The sequence below is a fragment of the Pyxicephalus adspersus genome, chromosome 11, assembly GCF_032062135.1.
Source record: "Pyxicephalus adspersus chromosome 11, UCB_Pads_2.0, whole genome shotgun sequence".
Taxonomy (NCBI): domain Eukaryota; kingdom Metazoa; phylum Chordata; class Amphibia; order Anura; family Pyxicephalidae; genus Pyxicephalus; species Pyxicephalus adspersus.
The window spans coordinates 32,735,131-32,756,857 of NC_092868.1; the positions used below are offsets into that span (position 1 = coordinate 32,735,131).

At 39.2% G+C, this 21,727-nt stretch overlaps 3 protein-coding genes across 8 annotated transcripts; 2 read left to right on the top strand and 1 right to left on the bottom strand.

Annotated features, from left to right (window-relative positions):
• Positions 1 to 1,937: 1,937 nt before the first annotated feature.
• CRYAB (crystallin alpha B) lies at positions 1,938 to 7,425 on the top strand. Its single transcript, XM_072426732.1, has 3 exons — positions 1,938 to 2,183; positions 5,537 to 5,659; positions 7,077 to 7,425. Exons 1-3 carry the CDS (start codon positions 1,989 to 1,991, stop codon positions 7,278 to 7,280), a joined length of 522 nt encoding a protein of 173 aa, XP_072282833.1. The 5' UTR covers positions 1,938 to 1,988; the 3' UTR covers positions 7,281 to 7,425.
• Positions 7,426 to 8,845: 1,420 nt separating this feature from the next.
• CFAP68 (cilia and flagella associated protein 68) lies at positions 8,846 to 13,001 on the bottom strand. The gene is made up of 4 exons (XM_072426733.1): positions 12,937 to 13,001; positions 11,316 to 11,520; positions 9,923 to 9,992; positions 8,846 to 9,044 (listed from the first exon to the last, which is right to left on the bottom strand). The coding sequence occupies exons 2-4, from the start codon at positions 11,517 to 11,519 to the stop codon at positions 8,935 to 8,937; spliced, it is 384 nt and encodes a 127-aa protein (XP_072282834.1). The 5' UTR covers position 11,520; positions 12,937 to 13,001; the 3' UTR covers positions 8,846 to 8,934.
• On the top strand, positions 12,338 to 21,309 carry FDXACB1 (ferredoxin-fold anticodon binding domain containing 1). 6 transcript variants are annotated; one of them, XM_072426725.1, is made up of 6 exons: positions 12,338 to 12,405; positions 13,411 to 13,591; positions 17,000 to 17,156; positions 18,490 to 18,693; positions 19,764 to 19,925; positions 20,087 to 21,309. In XM_072426725.1, exons 1-6 carry the CDS (start codon positions 12,355 to 12,357, stop codon positions 21,225 to 21,227), a joined length of 1,896 nt encoding a protein of 631 aa, XP_072282826.1. In that variant the 5' UTR covers positions 12,338 to 12,354; the 3' UTR covers positions 21,228 to 21,309. The 6 variants fall into 6 exon arrangements, with proteins under 6 accessions (XP_072282826.1, XP_072282831.1, XP_072282828.1 ...); XM_072426727.1 differs by having other exon boundaries at positions 12,378 to 12,501; XM_072426728.1 differs by having other exon boundaries at positions 12,382 to 12,431.
• Positions 21,310 to 21,727: the final 418 nt, after the last annotated feature.

Sequence of the window (21,727 nt, forward strand, 5' to 3'; positions counted from 1 at the left end):
TATTTGCTATTTGTTTCCAAATTTTTTCAATCCTGGACCAGATCCATTCTAAGTTTCCTGGATCACCCAGCTTCACTGATGAAAGGTTATCTTCGCCAGCCCTGGAGAGCTTTAATAAATCATGGCCAAATTGCTGCTGTGTGATGTCATCAAACTACCAACAGCTTCATAACTAGACCCCCAATCCGCCCACTAGAGGGAAGGTTGTGTGGTCGACTGACTTCAAGATTAAAAGATAGAATTGATTTAAAAATGTATAGAGTGTCATGGAAAATGATACCAGCAGTCCAATATTGAGAAATGTTTTTCCGTCTTTTTCACAAGATATACATTATATGGGACTTTCTGATGGAGACAAATGTTTAAATGTGATACCCCAGCAGCTAATCTATCCCATAATTTATGGGAATGCCAGATTATAAAACGTTTTTGGGGCAACTTGGCAAATTACATCTGTACTAGTTTACTAAGTTTTATATACTCCACCCCGGAGTGGGCAATTTTTGGACCTGTGGACCACTACATTTTCCGGCTCCAGACCGCGCATGCCCGGGAATCCAGTTGTCACTCAAAGGTGAAGAAACTTCCCCTTTAGTGACGCCATGATGCCAGAACCCACCCACTCTCCCATCGCAGATCTGAGCCTGCGATGGTAAAATGGGGGGGTTGTGTCCAGAGATACAACCCGCCCACTTCCTTGAGTCTGCGATCTGTAAGGGGGACATGGTCTGCGGCTCTAGCTGGTGTGTCCCCCCAGCAGGGTCCTTCCCCTCACCCCGCTCGAGGGTGGACCGGCTGTAGCCGCAGACCACCAAAATTTTCTCGGTTGGCAACCACTGGCCTAGGTGATTGAGAATGAATGGGAGTGCGGAGCCTCCTGGGATATCTACTTCACACATTCCGGGAGGCCCTTGGGTGCTCCTTCCACACCTGCCCAAGCATCTCAGGTATGCGCAGAAGGAGCCCTTTTGTTAAAAGGGAAAAAAAATAGTGAGATCAGCAAGTTTTTTTTCCCATGCCTGGGATACATCCAAGAAGAACCCAGAAGAAGAGGAGAAGATTGCGGCACCCAGAGCGCCGGCCCATAGACGGATACCGGGACGTCACGAGACCCGATGGAAGACACCTCCGGAGCGAACGACTGCTCTGCGGGATTGAAGGTAAGTGGATTTTTTTTGTTTTGGGGGACTTTTGAGTTTAATTCCTCTTTAAATTATATAACTTATATAATATTATAATTAAATATAAATGATTTGTTTCATCTCAGTTTCTCCTTGTTGAAATTTGGTCAACAAATCTTACATTTAAGCTTTAGTTTTAAATGACCGATCAAGTATTTATTAATTCAGATAGACATATCTAGTTTTCTAGTAAGAAAACATGCCGCTAATTTAAATGTGGTTAACAAATTCTGCAGTTGTATACAGTATATAGTAAAAAAGCTCCAGGGGAAACCCAATGCATTATTCTGTACCAGCACAGGACAGATAACAGTCTACAGCCTACTGTATACAGAGTAAACCCACAGAAGGGAAAAGGGCCAGCACTGATATATTCAGAACTGTAAATAACTGAATAGGCTACTCAGCAAACTGGGATCCTGTTATCTACTGTCAGATCTGAGAATGAACTCATCTCTTGTCATGTTACAGAACAGTAGCTGAAATGATCCTCCTGTCTGTTAATCCAATGTGCAAAAGACTGAGAGCACAGACATAATCAGCTCCTCTTCTTGCTGACCCAATGGGACGAGGACTGAATAGAGTATGTGTCATTGCTTATATCCTACATCTATTTAGTGAATGGAAGCAGGCAAGCGTGGTGGCATAATTAAGCCATCTGACAACTCTTTTCCAGAAAGTTCAATGTTGGGGTGCCAGGGAGGAGCCCAATGTTGGACACTTTGTATATAAGACTGTTTGGATTGTTGAGTGGATCCAGCAGCGAGTGGTTCTTTCTCTGACAGCTATCCTTAGAGCCTGAACAAGATGGATATAACTATCCAACACCCCTGGTTTCGTCGCCAATTTTACTCCTTCTTTGGACCAAACAGGATCTTTGAACAGTGTTTTGGGGAGCACCTACACGAATCTGATTTGTTTCCATCTTCAATACTTTCCCCTTTCTATGCAAAATATCCATTTCTCAGACTGCCTTCTTGGATTGAAAGTGGCTTGTCAGAGGTAATTCCCAGCTGTGTGCCTGCTATATGTGTTGGTTTATACACTACATTAAATGTATTAGTACAGTTATTATATGTGATGCTTTTCAGTGTAATATACAATTTAATTTAAATTTGATATACAATTTAATTTAAATTCCAAAGCTTGGCAATTTTCCTATAGTGTATCCCCATGAAAAATGGCACCAATCATTTGTAATAAAATTCCGAAGATTAACATGTTTGATAATTCTACAAACAACCTGTATTCAATGTACATAGGCAGCAAGTTGGGTGTATAAGGGGTACAGAATTAACCCATTCTTTTTACCATCAGATTAAAACCATTTGTTAGAACATAACAAGTAGAATTGCTATGTTTTTCTAAACCTGTAGGAACTATTTTACATATTCCCTAATTTAAAATGACAGTTTAATGACTACTTGCAACAAAGTGTTACTTTTATTGTTTATTTAAACTAGTAAAATGTTTTTATAGTTTAATATTGTACTAAGATAATAATATTCCCTTTCAGAAAAAAGTAAACTTTTCAGTTTGCAATCACTGTATATATTGCATTAGCTCTAATATGGATCATGGGCTTCAATTTTTTATGTCCTTAAGAATGCTGAAATCTGTTTGCTGAAAGTTACTGAAATTTGCACATTATCATTATACTTTCCTTCCATGTTATTAGGACAGATAGTTTGTATTTGCATTACAAAGTGTAACCCATACATTATGTAAAGACTGAATCGGAATTTAATTAAAAAATCACTATCTCTATCACATTGGTATTTTATTACAATAAGACAATAGAAGACATAGTACATTGCCTTCCCTAAAAAATGCTCTTTTGTTTATATCACAGAGATGCATTTATTTAACCTATAAACATATTTCATGATAATATAAGTCTTGTTTTGGTTTCGTGTTTGCAGAGAACATTGCCGAGCTATCCTCCACTCATAAATCAGTTGTCCTGCAGAAAGCCCCTTATTAATATACATAGATCACATTACATCACATTCCCCAGTATGTGAATAATCTTACACTTTATGTCAACAACACTTCCTAAAATACTTACCAAGTCATTTTATGTTCACTGATAAAGCAAGGACACATCATACACAGTCATGATGTGAATATCATGCAGTTATTTTCACTTTCACGTCTTTGATCCCTACATTTAAAGGATACATTTACTGAGAACTGGTGGTTCATTTTGACAGCAAAGTTCCCCTTGGGTTCAAATATCTATGTAGAGCCAAAGTTGGAATGGCTTACATGAGGACATGAAAAAAATCTCTTGGGTGTTCCAGTTATATACCCCCAAAATTAATTTTGCACTGCTGCATTACATTATGTGCCAAAGGCCAGGAAAGCTATGTATTCAGGTTGGCCTGTATTGGCAGCACTGCTTGACCTTAACATAAAGCTTTCAGTATATAGTTTAGTCAATCAGTTGAAAATAGTCTAGTTTAAAAAGGACTGCTCAAAGAGGAAGTAAACTTAAAAGTGCCCAAAACAAAAAAAATCCTCTTACCTTCTAACCCGCAGAGCAGTCAATCAGTCCGGAGGTTTCTTCCATAGGGTCCCACGTCGTCCTGGTATCCGTCTTTAGGCCGGCGCCCCAGGCGGTGCCATCTTCTCCCCTTCTTCCAGGTTCTTCCTTCTTCATCTCCCGACACAGGCGCAAGATTGGGTGACATAGTTTGGGAAAAAAACTTGCCGATCTCACCTCCCATCCGTGAGGTCTGCTTTTTTTCCTCTTTTGACGAAAGGGCTGTTTCTGCGCATGCCCGAGGTGCTTGGGCATGTGCAGAGGGAGCACCCAAGAGCCTCCCAGGATACATGACAAAGGTATCCCGGGAGGCTTTGTGCTCCTATTCATTCTCGATCGCCTAGGTGATCCAGAATTAAGGGGGTGATGCTGCACCCTTTTTTTTTTAAATAAAGGGGTTTTGCACTTTAAAAAAACAAATTTTTACCTTTTTATAAAAGGTTTGTCTACCTATTTATGTAAAGTGAAAATTCTGTGTTTAGGTACGCTTTAAATTGGAGGTCTAAAATATGGAAAGACAATGGTGGACCATGGGGGCCGACTTCTTGTATTGGTGGGGAAGGCCTCACTGTGATCCACCAGTTGTAGCTGCCATAGAATTTCATCTCAAAATAGGGGTTTAGTTACTATATTTTCCTTACCAACAAACAAACCTAACTGGTAAATAAAAGGGCGTAAAGAAATTTGATTTAGTGGGTGGAACACAGTGGTTCCCAACCACTCCCATGCAGTTGAATGGGAGTGATTGAAAGTGTGGTTGAGCATGAGGTACAACACTGTTCTTTACTGCAGGTCTAAAAGAGGTATTTATCTTTACACTGAGATTTGTGTTCCAGTGACAACTATCTAACAGAATTCCCATCACTTTGGTGTCTATCTTTACCATGACACGGGTATTAAAGAAAACATTACATAAAAATGTCCAATATTGGCTCTAGATTTTTCATTACCAACAACAATATTTCCCTATAGTCCACTAAGAAACTTATTTTTTCTGTATATACAGCAAAAATATTGCATGATACTAAAAACCTTGTGTCTTGTGATTCTCAACCTGTAAATGCTATGACCTATAGACAAGCTTGTAGTTTACTATACTGCTCAAATGCTGCCCTATTCAGACAGTACTAGAGGTGGTTACATCTAGTACTAGCTTCTATTGACTTCATAACAGAAAGTTCTTGTTTTTTTTTCTCATATAACTATTGTCATACAAAGACAGCAGAGTCATGACATTGCTGACAACAAAACACAATACAATGCCCTCTTTATAACAGTGCCAGGACTTTATCTACTGATCACTGAAAGGGCAAAAACTCAAGTCTACTAGATTTCCCAAAACCCATTAACTCAATCATCTGGAATGTGCAGCCTATGCAGTCTTTGTTAGCAACACAGAACACATTGGCTCACCATCATGTCAGTAGTTCTTCCTCTGGTAAACCCTTATATACATTATATCAGCCTTCTCAATATAAATGTACTGCCGTTTACTTACAGAAAACATTGATCTTGGGTTTCAACTTCTCAAAGACAGTTCATCTCATTTTTTAGATGTGGTTGCAAAAATGATTAGTACATACAAAAACAGTATTTTCCCCAGAATATTTTTAAAGATGGGTGGGAAAATGCTGTAGGGTGGTGGTGTACCCTGTGTTGTGACCCAAATTTTCAGTAACCACACAAAAACAGCCGGGTGGTGCACCCAGCTAAAAGGTTCTAGGGAGAACAATGCAGTAAGAATTCATTTGTACTTAGTTATACTCAGATTTGTGAAAGCTAATTAAAATGTTTTTCTTTACTACCACAGATGAGATTGGAGAAGGATAAGTTCTCTATTAACCTTGATGTGAAACATTTCTCTCCTGAGGAGCTGAAAGTTAAAGTGTCAGGAGACTACATTGAAATCCAAGGAAAGCACGAGGAGCGTCAGGTAAATTGATTATCTAGGAACTTCGTTGTGACCCACACTGCCACAATTAGTGTCCCGAATATTTACATGTTAATACTGGGTCCCAGCACAACACAAATAAGTCATTAATCTCAGTTGTCTCTGATCTGTAGTTAGAGGTCTGTCTGTCAGACATCATACAGTCTTTTAGGGCCCATCAGTGGGAGCTGCCACGTATCCTTGAAGGTAAAGGCTTTGGGCCATCAATATTATCCTTCCTTTATTATTTGGCAAGGGTTTGACATGGAACCAATAGGTTTCTATCAGGCCTTGACTATGTAATTCCATGCCAAGCTCATGCACCTTCAAAAACATGTCAGCAATGGCATATTTCTAAACCGGTTTCTGTCTGCTAAAGCAAAAGGATTGAAGTAATTTTAAAAATGTAGAATAGTCTTCCAGTTATTTAATATAAATGTTTAGCAAGTTGTTTCCCTTTTTCTTTGAGCATTGAGCAGTTTGTGACTTTCAAGTCAGTTTAACTGAAACAACAATGATTTTGGGTATCTGTAGGGATGGCAACATGCATTCCTCCCACTGATCACCATCTACTTGTATCTTCTGCTACCCCCTGCATTTTGGTGCTGTCTATATCCCCTGTCATCCCTCCAGTTTCCCCTGACTCCTTGTCATCTGTGTCTCCTTGTCACCTTTTGGTACTTGACCCCTGGCTTTGGTTATGACCTCGCCTGTTTGCTGTCTGCCCTCACCCCGGCCTTAGTCAACTGCTCTCTTGCCCACTGATTTGGTACTGTTCTGCCCACCCTGGTGTGTGGACCGCAACCTGGTCTCAGTCTGCAGCATAACACCCTCAACTCTAGAGATTATGGAGAAACCCCAGCTGATACTTAGTCTGTGCTTTCTGGCTCTTCTGAGGGCTAACACCACCATTGAGCTATGCTGGAACGCGGCGGGGTTCACTAAAGACCTGAAAGTTATTTCAAAGAGTCTGCCAGGATAAAAAGATCAGGAAACACTGATCCAAAGTGACTCTGTATCTTTGCTTGATAAAAGTAAAGTGGTATGATCTTTGTAAATCCCACTTATACTACAAAAACCCAGCTATCAAAAGATTTTCTGACAAACCTATACTGGTATGAAGAAGCACGTGTTCTCCTATGATGCAAGGCTTGGAATGATTGAGGGGTCCCCTGATCGATCACTATCACATTACAAAGGGGTGACCTCACTGCTTCCTCTGGGCTCCAACACTAACTGGAATTGTGATGGAGAAAGCTGAGGGAGATCTCTGAAAAGCCAAATAAAATTGGATGGTGGTCATGCAAAGTATTTTATAATGTTTTAGGAAACACAGTATTTTATTGAGGCTATGGTGATGCCATAACACTGTAACATTATGACTTTTTCACCTTAACTAATAGCTAATATTTATTCCCAGGATGAACATGGCTATGTTTCCAGAGACTTCCAGAGAAGATATAAAATCCCAATTGATGTTGATGCTCTATCCATTACTTCATCCTTGTCCCCAGATGGAGTGCTGACAGTGTCTGCACCCAGAAAACTGGCTGACGTTCCTGAGCGCTCTATTCCCATCACTCGTGAAGATAAAGCATCCATTGGAGCTGCCCCAAAGAAGTAGAATCTGTCAGCTGTTCCAGATAAACAAGATACCTTTCCACCCTGCCAGAGAGAGTGCGCGCGTACTACACTGCTACATGTATTTATTTGTGCTGTCCTGTGACCAAATCAAATTACTAATGCAAATAAAAGCAATGAGAAGCATCTTCAAGTGTGCGGAGGCATAATGTTTTTCACGATAATCCTACAGGAACACACTTTCTGTCCTAAGGTGACAACACTTTACCTAATATCTGCATGAGAAGCATTGTCACCCTAGGCCCTGTACTCATTTAAACTACTGAACATCCCCCATCTTGATAACATGAGGGAACATGTTCTGAAGTTGATAAATGTGAATTGGGCACAACTGATAACACTGCTTGAGATTTTGGTGGAGCACACAAATTAGGAGCTCATTAGATTGGATTGAAATATAATGGATATGTCTAATTATATAATTACCAGGCCCAAAGATATGGTACATACACTGATGGGGGCCCCCTGCCATCCAAATGACCATTCATATAGATTACATAGGGTAACTCTGAATTTCCAATACGAATAAATAAAATATTGCAAGAAATATCTATACCAGTACTAGACTTGATTTTTAATATATATTTACAGGATATCAAGACTTTGTGTTTACAACAAAAGCACTTATGGGAGGAAGTAAATCAGAGGGTTATAAGCAAAGTTTATTTATACTGTATTTCCTGACCATAGACGATGCATTAATGGCTAAATATTATGTAGATTGAATAAAACTATATCTAGCTTTAGGTCACTTTATAGGTATTTATAAAGGGTCACTTTAAAGCTTGAAAAGGAAGCCTAAAGCTCCATCTACTGGCTCAAGGTAAATATAATAGGCCTGAATTATTAAAGTTCTCATAGGCTGAAGAAGATACACTTTCATCAGTAAAGCTGGGTGATCCAGCAAACCTGGAATGGATTTCTTAAAAGTAATTTTCTATTTGTTAGCAAATGTTTTTAATGCTGGACCAAATGCAATCCAGGTTTGCTGGATCACCCAGCTTCATTGATGAAAGTGTATCCTCTTCAGCCTTGGAGAGCTTTAATAAATCAGACCCAATGAAATGTCATAATTAACTACTTAAAAAAAAGATTGAGAAAGGAAAGGTCTCCAAAATACATCTGTGTCAACAGATTGGAGAAATTCAGGTCTTGATATCTTTTTTATATCAAAACAAAGTATTACATCACATTAGTGTGCCATGTTTTTTGTTTTCACAGTCCATTAATTTCCCCACTTTTATGTAGGCAGAAAGACACATTATAGCATGAATGTATAAAGGGACCATTGTGCCTCTGAAACACATAATTGGTTAGTATGGAACTACAGCAATTTAATTTTCAAAGAACGGTGAGTGCTGACATCTTTGCTATTGAAAGTTGTAGGGTGTCCCGCACAACAATTGTTTCTTATGTTAATAATAACTAAGGATTCTTGTATCCTGGAAAAAGACTTTGTATACCTTTCAGCTGCAACCTGGAAGATTAAATAAATAAGCCCATAAAATATTTATTTAGGTGTGTTTAAATTAAAATAAAACATTCCAATAATTCTAAATTATGCATTTATTGATAACAATCATGGTTTTATAGGTTATTTAGTATTGCAGAATTATCAGAAGTCTTTGGTCATGACGCTATGAGCTGCCAAAGTCAATCGTGTAACATGATTTTTGCGGAGATCTATATTGTGGTGGATCCAGTTCAGGTTGATGTGCTGGGAACACATGGGGTTCTCTCTTGAAAACTGAAAATAAACAACACATCATTTATTATTTTAAGTTTTTTAGTATTTTGAGTAAAAAATAAGAATATAGCTAAACCTGCTTATGGTGAAATACTGACCACAAGAGATTCAAGTTTATGACAGTTTAATAATTGTAATGTACATTATAGCCCTCAAGTGTGAGATTGTTGGGTTTTTCAGGTCAGACTTTCAATACACTTGGCTCCTGAAGATCCACGAGTAAAGTGTTCAACAACATCAGTGTCACTTATATTGTACAGCTGCTGCTCCACATGACCTCCAGCAGAAAGTACTCACCTGATGCACAGATCAGTCATATTAGTGGAACAAATGTATGTAGGGTTTTAGGGTTTGTAGCATGGCATTAACACACAAAAGGGTAGGGCTTACTTGGAAGCAAATTAGATATGGCAGTTATCTTAATAAGTATACTGCATTCATTCCAGTAGAGCTCTATGACAGCAGCCACAGATTTAGGCTTTTACCACATAACCCTGGATCACACAAAGACATTGATTTCTCTGTTGAAGTTAATGAGAATAACCCCACTAGGTCCTGGGCCCAGCACCTTATAAATTTTGGAAGCATAGGGATCAGCAGAACAGCCAGGCAAACAGTTATTTTTAGCAGGTAGCCAATGATGACTGGGCCCATTTTTTAAGGAGTGTCAGATTGTAACTTGCTAAAAGTTGATGTATCATTTATTATCTATATTTAAAAAAATGATGGGTTTTATTACCTAATAAACGGGGGTACACTGTCTACAATAGCTAGTAAGCAAGTGAATATTTGTCACATATAATCCCACTTTGAAGATAAACATATTGGAGAATGGTATGAAAAAGAAGGTTAAAAAAGTTATTTTTCTGTAATCTTACCTTGTCTAGCATCTAAGCCCCCTTTCTTGGTGTAATCAGCAGAATAAGAGGTTTCATAATAATGGGCATACTGAAACAGAAAAATCAATGTTGTATTATTTTCTGTGCTGTCAACAGGTCTTCTAATGAACGTCTTATAAATATTGTGAGAAAGAGGAATTTTATCAGTTTCAGTTAGTAAAGGCAGGTAGAAGATTAATTAACAAGGACATTGTGTTCCGTAATTGCTTATCTCAGGAGACAGCAACAGTGATGAAGAGATGATTATTCTAATTTGTTTGACTAATTGTTCCCCTAGGAACAATATAAGAGTCAGAATAACAATATATTGATGTAAAAAGCTTGCTATGTGTGTGGCCCTTGAGGACTGGTGGTGAACATTCCTGGTCTACATGTTACAAGGGCTCTGGTCACTAATGTAGTTATTGAAGGCACCTGGAGAGATGATTTAAAGCGGTGCAGGACCTATAATTATTACAGGGATGGGCATCTCCAGCTTCATTACTGGCTCTATGGTGGACTTACATGGAGATGATGATCCTGCTCATTGATTGGATAATATTATTATTAAACAGAATTTATATAGCACCAACCTGTTATGCAGCGCTGTACATTAAATAGGGGTTGCAAATGACAGACGAATACAGACAGTGACACAGCAGGAGAGGACCCTGCCCAGAAGAGCTTACAATTCAGGAGGTGGGGAAGTAGCACACACTAGGGGGGGAGATATGTAGTGGTGGGAAGTAGTGACGGTTTCAAAAAGACAGAAGATGAGTAGGCAAGTTTGAAAAAAAGTCTTTTAAGTGCTCAGGAGAAAGTAGAAGCAAGCCGAAGGAAGACCATTCCATAGAGTTGGGGCAGCTCTAGAAAAGTCTTGGAGTCGTGCTTGGGATAAGGTTATGAGTGAAGAAGTATTAGTAGGTCATTGGAGGAGTTAAGAGAGCGGCTAGGGGAGTATATTTTTACCAGGTCAGAAAGGTAAGTGGGACAACAACTGTGGAGGGTTTTGAAGGCAAAGCCCTGGAACCTGAATTATGATTCTAAGTTGAAATGGAAACCAATGGAGAGAACTACAAAGAGATGCAGCAGAAGAGGAGCGGAGGGAAGGATGGATGAGTCTGGCTGCAGCATTCATAATAGATTGTAGAGGCGAGAGTCGGGTTAGTGGAATACCAGGGAGGAGTTACTTGACATTGCATGTCGCTTTTATCAAATAGCACTGCCTTCTGTTTTTTTTGTTTTCTGAGTTCCTGCTTTAGGGCCTGCTTTAGTCATAACCACTCTGCTGAAACCTTAAATAGAGGGGAGTATCTATAGTTATTTTTTTTTAAACGTTGGTCTCAGTAAATGTTTGATTAGTTGGATCACATCAGTATTTCCTCATTAGTACCTGAGAAGACAATGGCTTCCTTTCTTTGAGTTTGCAAAGGTCATAGCGCTCCTGGTTCCAGTTTCCAAGTAGAGTCTTGTTGGAGTAGGAATCTTCCTTAGTTGTACACCTCCAGCCATATTGTTTGAGCTTTACATCAGATCCATAGTCCAACCATACCTCACCGTGTCCATCAGCTTTCAGATCAGAATTATAAAAGGCCATTCTGTTTTGGTAAAATAATGTTGTTAGGTAATAACGTATCTGCACTCCACAAACTGAAACTGTTGCTGTGAGCTATAAATAAATCAAATCCTAAATTTAAGTGACAACTAGATAGATAGATAGATAGATATCCTAAATATATGGAAAGTGTGTTTAGTTTGCAGAGTGTGCGGAAGACACAGGACAGCATTTAAATTGTTTTGCACTTTTTGAACAAATATAATAAAATGTTTCCAACAGAATATCTACATACTAAAAGGGTACAAATAAGAAAGATATATTGTTAGAGATTACATACAGCTTGAGCTCTATTTATTATTATTTTATTAAACAGGATTTATATAGCGCCAACATATTACGCAGAGATGTACATTAAATAGGGGTTGCAAATGACAGACACATACAGACATTGACACAGGAGGAGGAAAGGACCCTAGGATAAATTTATAAACAGGGAATCTGACATTCCCCTATAGGAATCAATTACTGCCATTAAAACACATAGACCTAGAAGATTCCCACAAGGGAATGTTCGAGGGAATATCTGATTCCCTGTTTTATTAGAGCCCTTAGACTGAGTAGAACAGCAGAACACAATTACCCCCACCCTGAATTATTGCACCCATAGGAGGGGAGGAGTATATAGCTTAGAAAGGGTCAGAAAAGAGGATTGTAAACATGACCGTCACGAGCTTCATGTAGATGTCATATTGTATATTAATGTTTATTCTACACACCTGAGGCTCCTAGAGTTCACTGCACTATAGAGTGGCTAAGCGTCATTTTGGTTGCTTAGTAACAGGCTCCCATATGACGTCACCAATATGCGCCTACCATGGATTGTCATGTGCTCAGTGGATGGCAATCAGCTCTCACGTTACTCGGAGTATGTTCCTCTGACATCAATTCCGGGTCTGTTAGCTGCATGAGAACTGGCTGTTAGCATGGAAATGACCCGTGGTTTTCTCGGTGTTATTAGAGGGTAATGAGGGCCATTGGAGGTCACATGACGGGGGTAACAGAGAAGACCGGAAGTACGATGTGTGTGTGTGTACTCATATATGGGGGGGGACGCAGTGTAGTGAGGGAGAATGTGACTGTCATGTCACCTACTATAGTGTTCCTTTTCTCCAGGGAGGTGACATGAGATGCAGTTGGGTGTTGTGTGTGATGCAGCGTGACATGGGGGTGTTGTATATGATATAGTGTGGTATGTGGGTGTTGCATATGATACAGTGTGATGTGGGGGTGTTGTGTATGATATAATGCGATGTTCAAATGTTTTGAATCCTGGACCAGATCTAATCCAGGTTTGCTGATGAAAATGTCTCCTGTCCAGCTTTGGAGAGCTTTAACCTTCTGAGCGATAACTCCGAGTGTTTGGGAGTAGCTAAAAAAATAAAAAATAAAGGCTTACCTGGTCCCACCGGCGTCCTCCAGTGTCCTGTTCGTCCAATCCCATCCTCTGGCCGCGTCCTTTTGTCTGATCTGTCCCCCGGCGAGTGTGCTGATGTTCCCTGTGACGTCAGTGCATGCGAGGGAGTGTGGCAGGAATTTCAAATTATTTTGTATTGGATTCATTACAAAATAACTGTATTGAATCCAATACAAAGTAATCATTTTATATATATATATATATATTTATTTCTGTACAGTTATATTAAAGAAAGGTTTCAGTATTTTGAGTATTGATTTTTTCATGCACCCTTGTTTTAACAGATTTTTGCCTTGATACGTTTTGCCTTGCCTTTGCATGATACGTTTAGAAGTACATTATTTTCAATAGACTGAATTGAAAAAATAAAACACAGGCTCAAATTGTTGCATAATAAAATGGCTATCTGACCTTTTCATTACAAAATCCTAAAAAAATCCCATTTCCTTAACACAGGATGCAAGCAGGAAGATGCTGAACATCTTGTTGGTCGGAGAAGGAAACTTTTCATATTCTGCATCACTCTCTGACTCCAGTGAAGGAAGGGATCTGATTGTTGCCACTTGTTATGAGACAGAAGATGCAATATCCAAACAGCCTCTCTCATCTGCCAATGTGGAACAGCTTAGAAGAAATGGTAAGTAAATAGCGGCCTAACTTTTCACCAGCCTGAACCTAGTTGATTTTAGATGTCTCCGGGCCCTACAAAGACTGTACTTGCTTCTGCATGAGAAAGAATACAGAAGCAGCTCCATGATCTTTAATCTCCAGCCTTAAAGTGAACCTAAAAGCAAAACTTTTTAGGTTTGCATGAAGCAGTGAAGGGTTAGAACCACCATGAGATCTTATTTCTTGTGTCCTTGTTAAGCAAATTCATTCTATGTTATGTTTAGAAGTGAGGGGAAATCTAAAATTTTGACTTGCCATCAGAACAGGTATATAGAAACATGATGATTGTTTCTGTGACAATTATCTAAAAGGGATTTCCTCACATGAAAAGATAATCTCACACTTCCTGTTGAGTCAAAGGAAGAGGAAGTGTGGAATATCTCCTTAATAGGATGTCATGCTTTTCTGCTAAGCCTAATCTACCTTAATACTTTATATTTTATTGGTTTGGCCAGCAATCAGAGCTGTAATGTCTGCTTGCTGAAACTTGTCTGCAGTTCTTAACTCTTGTATTGTTAAATTGGACCTCTAAACTGCTTCCAGTGCAGCATATTTACACAATGTGGCACAATTTCCCTTCCAGTATTGCAACAACCATGATGTACCTTGTTGCTCTGTATTTGCCACTGACATTTTCATAATGTCTTTTTCCAGGTTCAGAGTGTTTGACCATCTTCTTTGATTAAGTTGGGATGACATAAACCTGGTGCTTACATACGGGAGCACAGAAATGTTCAGAGACTGTAAACTAAGCTGCACTTACATGGCTCAGTTTGCAGAAAACGCTGACAGACATGTAGACGTTATCTATTTTTAAAAAAGTTGGACGTATGTATGTACAGTGAGGGAAACGAGTATTTGATCCCCTGCTGATTTTGTACGTTTGCCCTCTGACAACAAAGAAATGACCAGTCTATAATTGTAATGGTAGGTTTAATGTAGGTGTGAGAGACAGAATAACAACAAAATAACCGTCAAAAACCCAGTGCTCAAAAGTCAGAGCTTGATGTGCATTGTAATGAGTAAAGGAAGTATTTGATCCCCTATCAATCAGTCTGGAGACTGGCTGGGCAACTCTAGGACCTTTATAGGCTTCTTCTTAAGCCACTTCTTTGTTGCCTTGGCCGTGTGCTCATGGAGGTGCTCACCCAAGATTTGACGGTACATGGTCCCATTCATTGTCCCTTGAATGCGGTGAAGGTGTCCTGTCTCCTTAGCAGAAAAACACCCCCAAAGCATAATGTGTCCAACTCTGTGTTTGACGGTGGGGATGGTGTTCTTGAAGTCATAGGCAGCATTCCTCCTCCTCCAAACACGGCGAGTTGAGTTGATGCTAAAGAGCTCAATTTTGGTCTCATCTGACCACAACACTTTCACCCAGTTCTCCTCTGGATCATTCAGATGTTCATTGGCAAACTGCAGACGGGCCTGTATATGTGCTGTCTTGAGCAGGGGGACCTTGCGGGCTCTGCAAGATTTCAGGCCTTCACGGCGCAGTGTGTTACCAATTGTTTTCTTGGTGACTATGGTCCCAGCTGCCCTGAGATCATTGACAAGTTCCTTCCGTGTAGTTCTGGGCTGCTTCATCACCGTTCTCATGATCACTGCAACTCTATGAGGGGAGATCTTGCATGGAGCCCCAGACCAAAGGAGATTGACAGTTATTTCATGTTTCTTCCATTTGCGAATTATTGCGCCAACTGTTGTCACCTTCTTACCAAGCTGCTTGGCGATAGTCTTGTAGCCCAGTCCAGCCTTGTGTAGGTCTACAATCTTGTCCTTGACATCCTTGGTGGCCATGGTGGCCATGGTGGCTAGTTTGGAATCTGATTATTGATGGAATCTTATTGATTGCTTCTGTGGACAGGTGTCTTTTATACAGGTACTGTAACAAGCTTGGATTATGAACACATCCTTACAGAGGGTGCTCCTAATCTCAGCTTGTTACCTGCATACAGTGCAGACACCTGGGAGCCTGAAATCTTGCTGGTTGATAGGGGATCAAATACTTATTTCACTCATTACAATGCACATCAAGCTCTGACTTTTGAGCACTAGGGCTTTGAGGGTTCTTTTGATGTTATTCTGTCTCCCACATCTACAATAAACCTACCATTACAATTAGAGACTGGTCATTTCTTTGTCAGAGGGCAAACATACAAAATCAGCAGCAGATCAAATACTTCTTTCCCTCACTGTATATGTGTGTATGTTCCACTATCACTTGAAAATGCATGGAGACATTTCAACCAAACTTGCCTTACATATGACTCATGTGAGTGCACCAGTCATCTTTGTACAGCGCTGTACTATATGTCAGAGCTATATTTGCATGCATGTATGTGTGTATGTCATCACTAGGAAACGCATGGAGACCAAACTTGCTTACCTTTGTGCTGCGCTGTGCTTTATGTCAGAGCTATATTTGGTGATCACTAGGAAATGCATAGAGACATTTCAACCAAATTTGCTATACATATGAATGAGATTCATGTTAGTGCACTGTCATCTTTGTACAGTGCTGTGCTATATGTCAGAGCTATATTTGGATGTGTGTATGTCATTACTCTGAAATGCATCGAGACATTTAAACCAAAATTGCTGGACATATGACTCAGACTCATGTCAGTGCACCGCTGATCTTTGCACAGCACTGTGGTATATGTCAGAGGTATTTTTGCATGTATGTGTGTATGTATTGCTCAGTGACAGTGTGCTTTTTGCCTATATTTTTACATTTTTTTTTACATTTTTTTTTGCATTTTTTTTGGACTCTCTTACAAATGTCTGGTATAATGCATTTGAGAAAACGTAAGGCAATTGGCGGAGTCCAATCAAAGGCAAAAAAATGAAACAACGCCATAGACAAAAAAAATCACTATAGCTTTATTTGATTCCTTTTCCTGTATAAGATTGCAATGAATAACTACCCCGGGCAACACCGGATAATCAGCTAGTATTATATAATTAAAAACATATATTCAAAGCACAATGAATGCATGTGTTCCCAGAAGTCATCAAGAACAATGTGTCGCCCTTGAAAACTAGCTATCCACAATCTACAACACTTTCTGGTACTGTTAAAAGTCTGTCTACTGTCTACAGTATTTTCCTTGTGGTTTATTACTATGATCTGTGGCTTAGCTAATTCATTATTTACAAAAGACAGGGATCTATTAAACATTTCTTTACATCCTGTTTGTTCACCCTTTAAAATCCAAATCTGCTAGGTAGAGCAACCGTTAATCTAACAGTCAAAAGGTAAAGGCAGACTGTGGACTAGTTTTACTGGGGCAATTTGTGTTTGGGTTTTTTGTATTACATTCCTTCTGCTTTCAACAAGTTATGATTTTTTTTTGCCTTCTTGCTACAACAGGAGGTATGGTGTACTTTGAAGTGGATGCCACGAGGCTGAAAGATTATGCTTTTCTAACAACTCATCTTTATGACCGCATTATATTTAACTTTCCACATTGTGGAAGGAAGGCAGGAGTAAAGAAGAATAGGGATTTGCTCTGCAAGTTCTTCTTAAGGTCTGTAATTTTCCACTTGTAACGAAGAAGATGTGAAGACATGTTGTTATCATTTTATATTCATATCTTTATCATCTACTGTGTAATATAAAAAGAAAAGAGCACTTCCTGTAAGATTCTGTATTTTTGTAAATTTTCTAGAAGCTGAACCCTGAACTGAAGAACAAGTTATTCCTGCAGTGATGTCCCTCCCATGGGTTTAAATGTTTTTTTTGTCTAGGAGATTATCAATAACTACTTTTCTATACTGCCCTCCAATTCTCGCTATCTGACATATTTGTGTATGATTCAGGACCAGTAGTCCTGCATTGTCCTGCAAATCCGCCCCTATATTTCTGCAGACTGTTAACCCAACCCTCTCATCTATTATGAACGCTGCAGCCAGGCTTATCTATCCTTCCCACCGCTCCTTTTCTGCTGCCTCTCTTTGTAGTTCTCTTCGTTGGCTTCAATTATAAATTTAAGTTCCTGTGCTTTGCCTTCAAATAGTTCTTGTCCCACTTACCTTTCAGACCTGATAGAAAATTGCACCCCTAGCCGCTCTCTTCGCTCCTCCAATGACCTACTAATGACTTCCTCACTCATAACCAATTATAAATTATAAGCAATTATAACCGGTTACAAGACTTTTCTAGAGCTGCCCGAATCTCTGCAATGGTCTTCCTCTTCCTATTCAGCTTGCTCCTACTTTCTGCTCATTTGAAGGAGCACTCGAAACCCATCTTTTCAAACTTGCCTATCCTTCTTCTGTTTCTTAAAATCCCCACTACTTCCCACCACTCCATATCTCCCCTCCTATTGTGTGCTACTTCCCCCACCTCCTAGATTGTAAGCACTTTGGGGCACGGTCCCCTCCTTCTCCTGTGTCACTGCCTGTACCTGTCTGTCATTTGCAACCCCTCTTTAATGTACAGCGCTGCGTAATATGTTTTCGCTATATGAATGTTTATTATTAGTAATTATAATAAATAATAATTTCAAGTAAATTCATTTTTTTTCTTCCCCTAGACATAAGTTAGCATTTATCTCTTTTAGCTCAGAGAGGTAATAAAATATTTTTTTTTTAAAGTTGAAGGTAAAGACAATATGTCCCTCTTATATGTGCATCAGTGCAATATGGAGTGTCACTATTTAATTGGTTTGTATTGCTGGAGGGCATGATTTTTATATAATAAAAATAATTTAATGTTTTCATATTAGGAGGCACTGTGTAAATTTACAAAAGTGGCATGACCACACCTCTGGGTTGTCATAGATAAACTATAGTGATTGTTTTTTATTGGGTAAATACAAAAATACCCTAACTAGATAGTATTTGTTGTTTGTTATTTAGCTGTTCAGATCTCCTTTCTGAGCAAGGACAAGTTCATGTGGCTTTGTGCCAAGGACAAGGTGGTACCCCTGCTGATGAGCCTCGGAGGGAGTGGCATAATAGCTGGCAAGTAGTAGCCATGGCTGCAAAGGCAGGTTTGATCCTGAGTGATGTGACTCCCTTTAAATACAATCAGTACTGTGGTTACCAGAGCACTGGATACAGGTAAACAAGTAGTGTAAAGCTAAGTTTGATGTTTCAGTATATGTGTTTTGACCAGGTATTCTGCAAACTTTAGCTATTAATATGCATAATACTGCTGCTGACTCTATCATCATTCTCTTCTTGCAGAAATCCTTTTGTAAAAGGAAATCACAAGTATTTGCCTGTCTCAATTTTAGTTTTTTTGGGGAATGAATGAGCTTGTACTACAGTCTGGCAGCACTGCTAATTAGGAGACAGTAACTTAGAATTGTCAACTTGCAACAGGAAGTGATGTTTCTGGCACACTTGGCAACAGATTTACAACATTTGCTCTGAGCCCTGTATTCATTGAGGCATGATGCTAAACAGGCTAAATCATAGATTTAGGGTTTACATACGCTTACATACATACAAAATAAAAATGCTACTTACATAACATGCTAATCATTTCATATCAGTCTAAACTGGTCAAGTGTGCAGAAAGTGAAGTCAGGGCACCTGATCTCAAAGCTTAATCCTAGGTGATCCAATGTATTGAAGCCAGGGGGTTGGCTTGATGTCCAGTATTTTTTTATCTTAAGGGAAGCCTCTAACATGCTTTAGAAGATGTCCATAGACAGTTGTAACAGAAATCTGTGGTGACCAAATACTCTTTCTGTTTGGCCCTTCCTGTATGGGAGGCGTAATACCTGTTCTGTTCATTTGGCTCAAGAATTGTCTCCCCAGAATTGTTTATTTCTGACAAGGTGTTTCCTTGAGGTGGGTGAATCCACAGTAATCCACTGGAACTATGCCTGGGTGAAGAAGAGAGTTCCTAAGTGGTCTGGCCTCCTACATGCAGGCCATTTTTATGTGCTCACATAATGCTATGTACTAACAGGAAGTACATAGAAGAATGCAGCACTGAATTGGTGAGCTGGTAAGTCTGGGGGGACAGTGCTGGAGAAAAAAGGTGACAATAATTATTTGAGCTACTTTCATTTTACCTGGGGGGGGGGGGGGCTGTATCATTTTTACACAAACTGAAAGTGGTTCTTTTTTTTTTTCTTTTTTGTAATGATTATAATTAGTTTTTTATTCATTTATTACAGAAGCCAGCAGAAATCGTTCCTTGTGGCTGGCTCATCGAAACACATTTTCATCAGAAGCCTACCACTGGATAATTTGACAGCATTACGTCTGATAGATAAACTGACAGACTCATCTGCTTCTTCTGCCCAGGACCAAGGAAACTGTGACAATCATACATTCAGGTAAATATATTCAGTATGATATATATTGTGTGCATCTACTCTGTCAAGTGAGCTTCACCCTGACATTAGCTATATGAATATAAACAGATAATTCAGATGTACTTTCTAATGTGTGAAAAAAGGCTTCAACAATAACAAATGTTTTTGTTATTTTCCTTTAGTGATTTAATTAGAAGAGAAAGATTCCATCCTGTCAATCTTCTATATAAAGAACTTATTGAACATTTACAGAAGAACTTTCCTTTAATCACATTAGATGATGAATTTCCTCTTATTCTTGAAGTGTCCAGTTTCTCAACTTTTCTAGAGTGTCCTGAGTCATATAAAAATGTTTTTCATGTGACAAATAAAGACAACAAATGTGGAACTGTACAGGAAGGCCAAAGGAGTAGTTTTCGTGATATAGTCACTGAAGATACAAATTCACACGATAATTCTACAGATAACGCCAATGGTCCACATTATTTAAGACCTTCCTTGACTTCTTTCATCAATGAAATAATTCAGAGAACTAGTCTTACAACAGATACTTTGTATGTGCTCAGTGGTCCTGTTTTCAGAAAATGCCTAATCTCTTCGTGGATGATGCCAGTTTACCAAGAACTTGTCATATTCCTATGTAATCCCAGTGACACACTGACAAGTAAACTTGAGCTAGTTATGACAATGATTGAAAATGCCGTGGCCTCAATTTCAAAATCGATTTTAATGGATATTGAAGTGGATTTCACTAAACAACCTTTAGATTTCAATATTGTACAATTTCAGCAAATGACAAGTGCTTATTATCTTATTAACATGTCTTCAAGGGATTCTGATAAGATGATTGGAACAATCAGGATAGTTCCCCCTGGAGAATTGAGCAATGAATATAGTTACATTCTAATAACTGTTAATCTGGATTTAATGGTTATGTGTCTGTTGGGCATTGAAGACTGGAGACTGCTTTGGACAAAAGATGAACGATTTATACAACAATTCAATCAACAGACATTAAAGCAGTTTAAGAGGTATTCTCTCTACCCTCCATGTTATACCCATGATATTAGTTTCTGGGTAGAGGATGGCGCTGTATTCAATGAGATTGAGTTTCACAGCATAGCCCGGAGAGTGTCTAGGGGAAACATAATTGCTGTTGAGCTGCTAGAACTGTATGAGGATGTGAAAATGGGAAAAACCAGTCGGTGCTACAGGATGGTCTACCAGTCTTGTGATCAAGCTCTAAGTTACGAATCTGCATTAGCAATGCAACTCCAGTTAAGGGATGAATTAAGAAGGTGTTTATGTGTAACTCTGAGATAGAAAAGTGTATTATGCTTTATTTTGTACTGCTTGGTTGCTTCGTTCATCAAATTTCTAATAAATTTTTAACATTTTGATTTTCCATTTTCACAGCATACTTTTTTTTTTTTTTTTTTAGTCCCATCACTTGGACTTTGTGCTTCTTTATGGAATGCATCTGATCTGGCTGGTAGGAGGAGCCAGCTGGGTGCTCTACATCAGTGGTCCCCAACCTTTTGGAGCTCGCAAACCACTAAATGCAGGGAGGCGTGTGTCAATCAAAAGGGAAGAAACTTTCCCCAGAGTGACGTCATGATGCCAGAACCTCCCCACTCTCCCATCGCAAAGAGTGGGCAGGTTGTGTCCAGAGACCTGGGGTTTGGGGACCCCTGCTCTACATAACTTTCTGAAAGTATCACAGTACCCTGCCTCACTACTCTTCTCAAGAGCTCTCAGCACTGATGCAAGCTATGGGTTGGCTCTTGGGAGGAGTCCTGCAAATATCAAAAGGCTTTAATGGG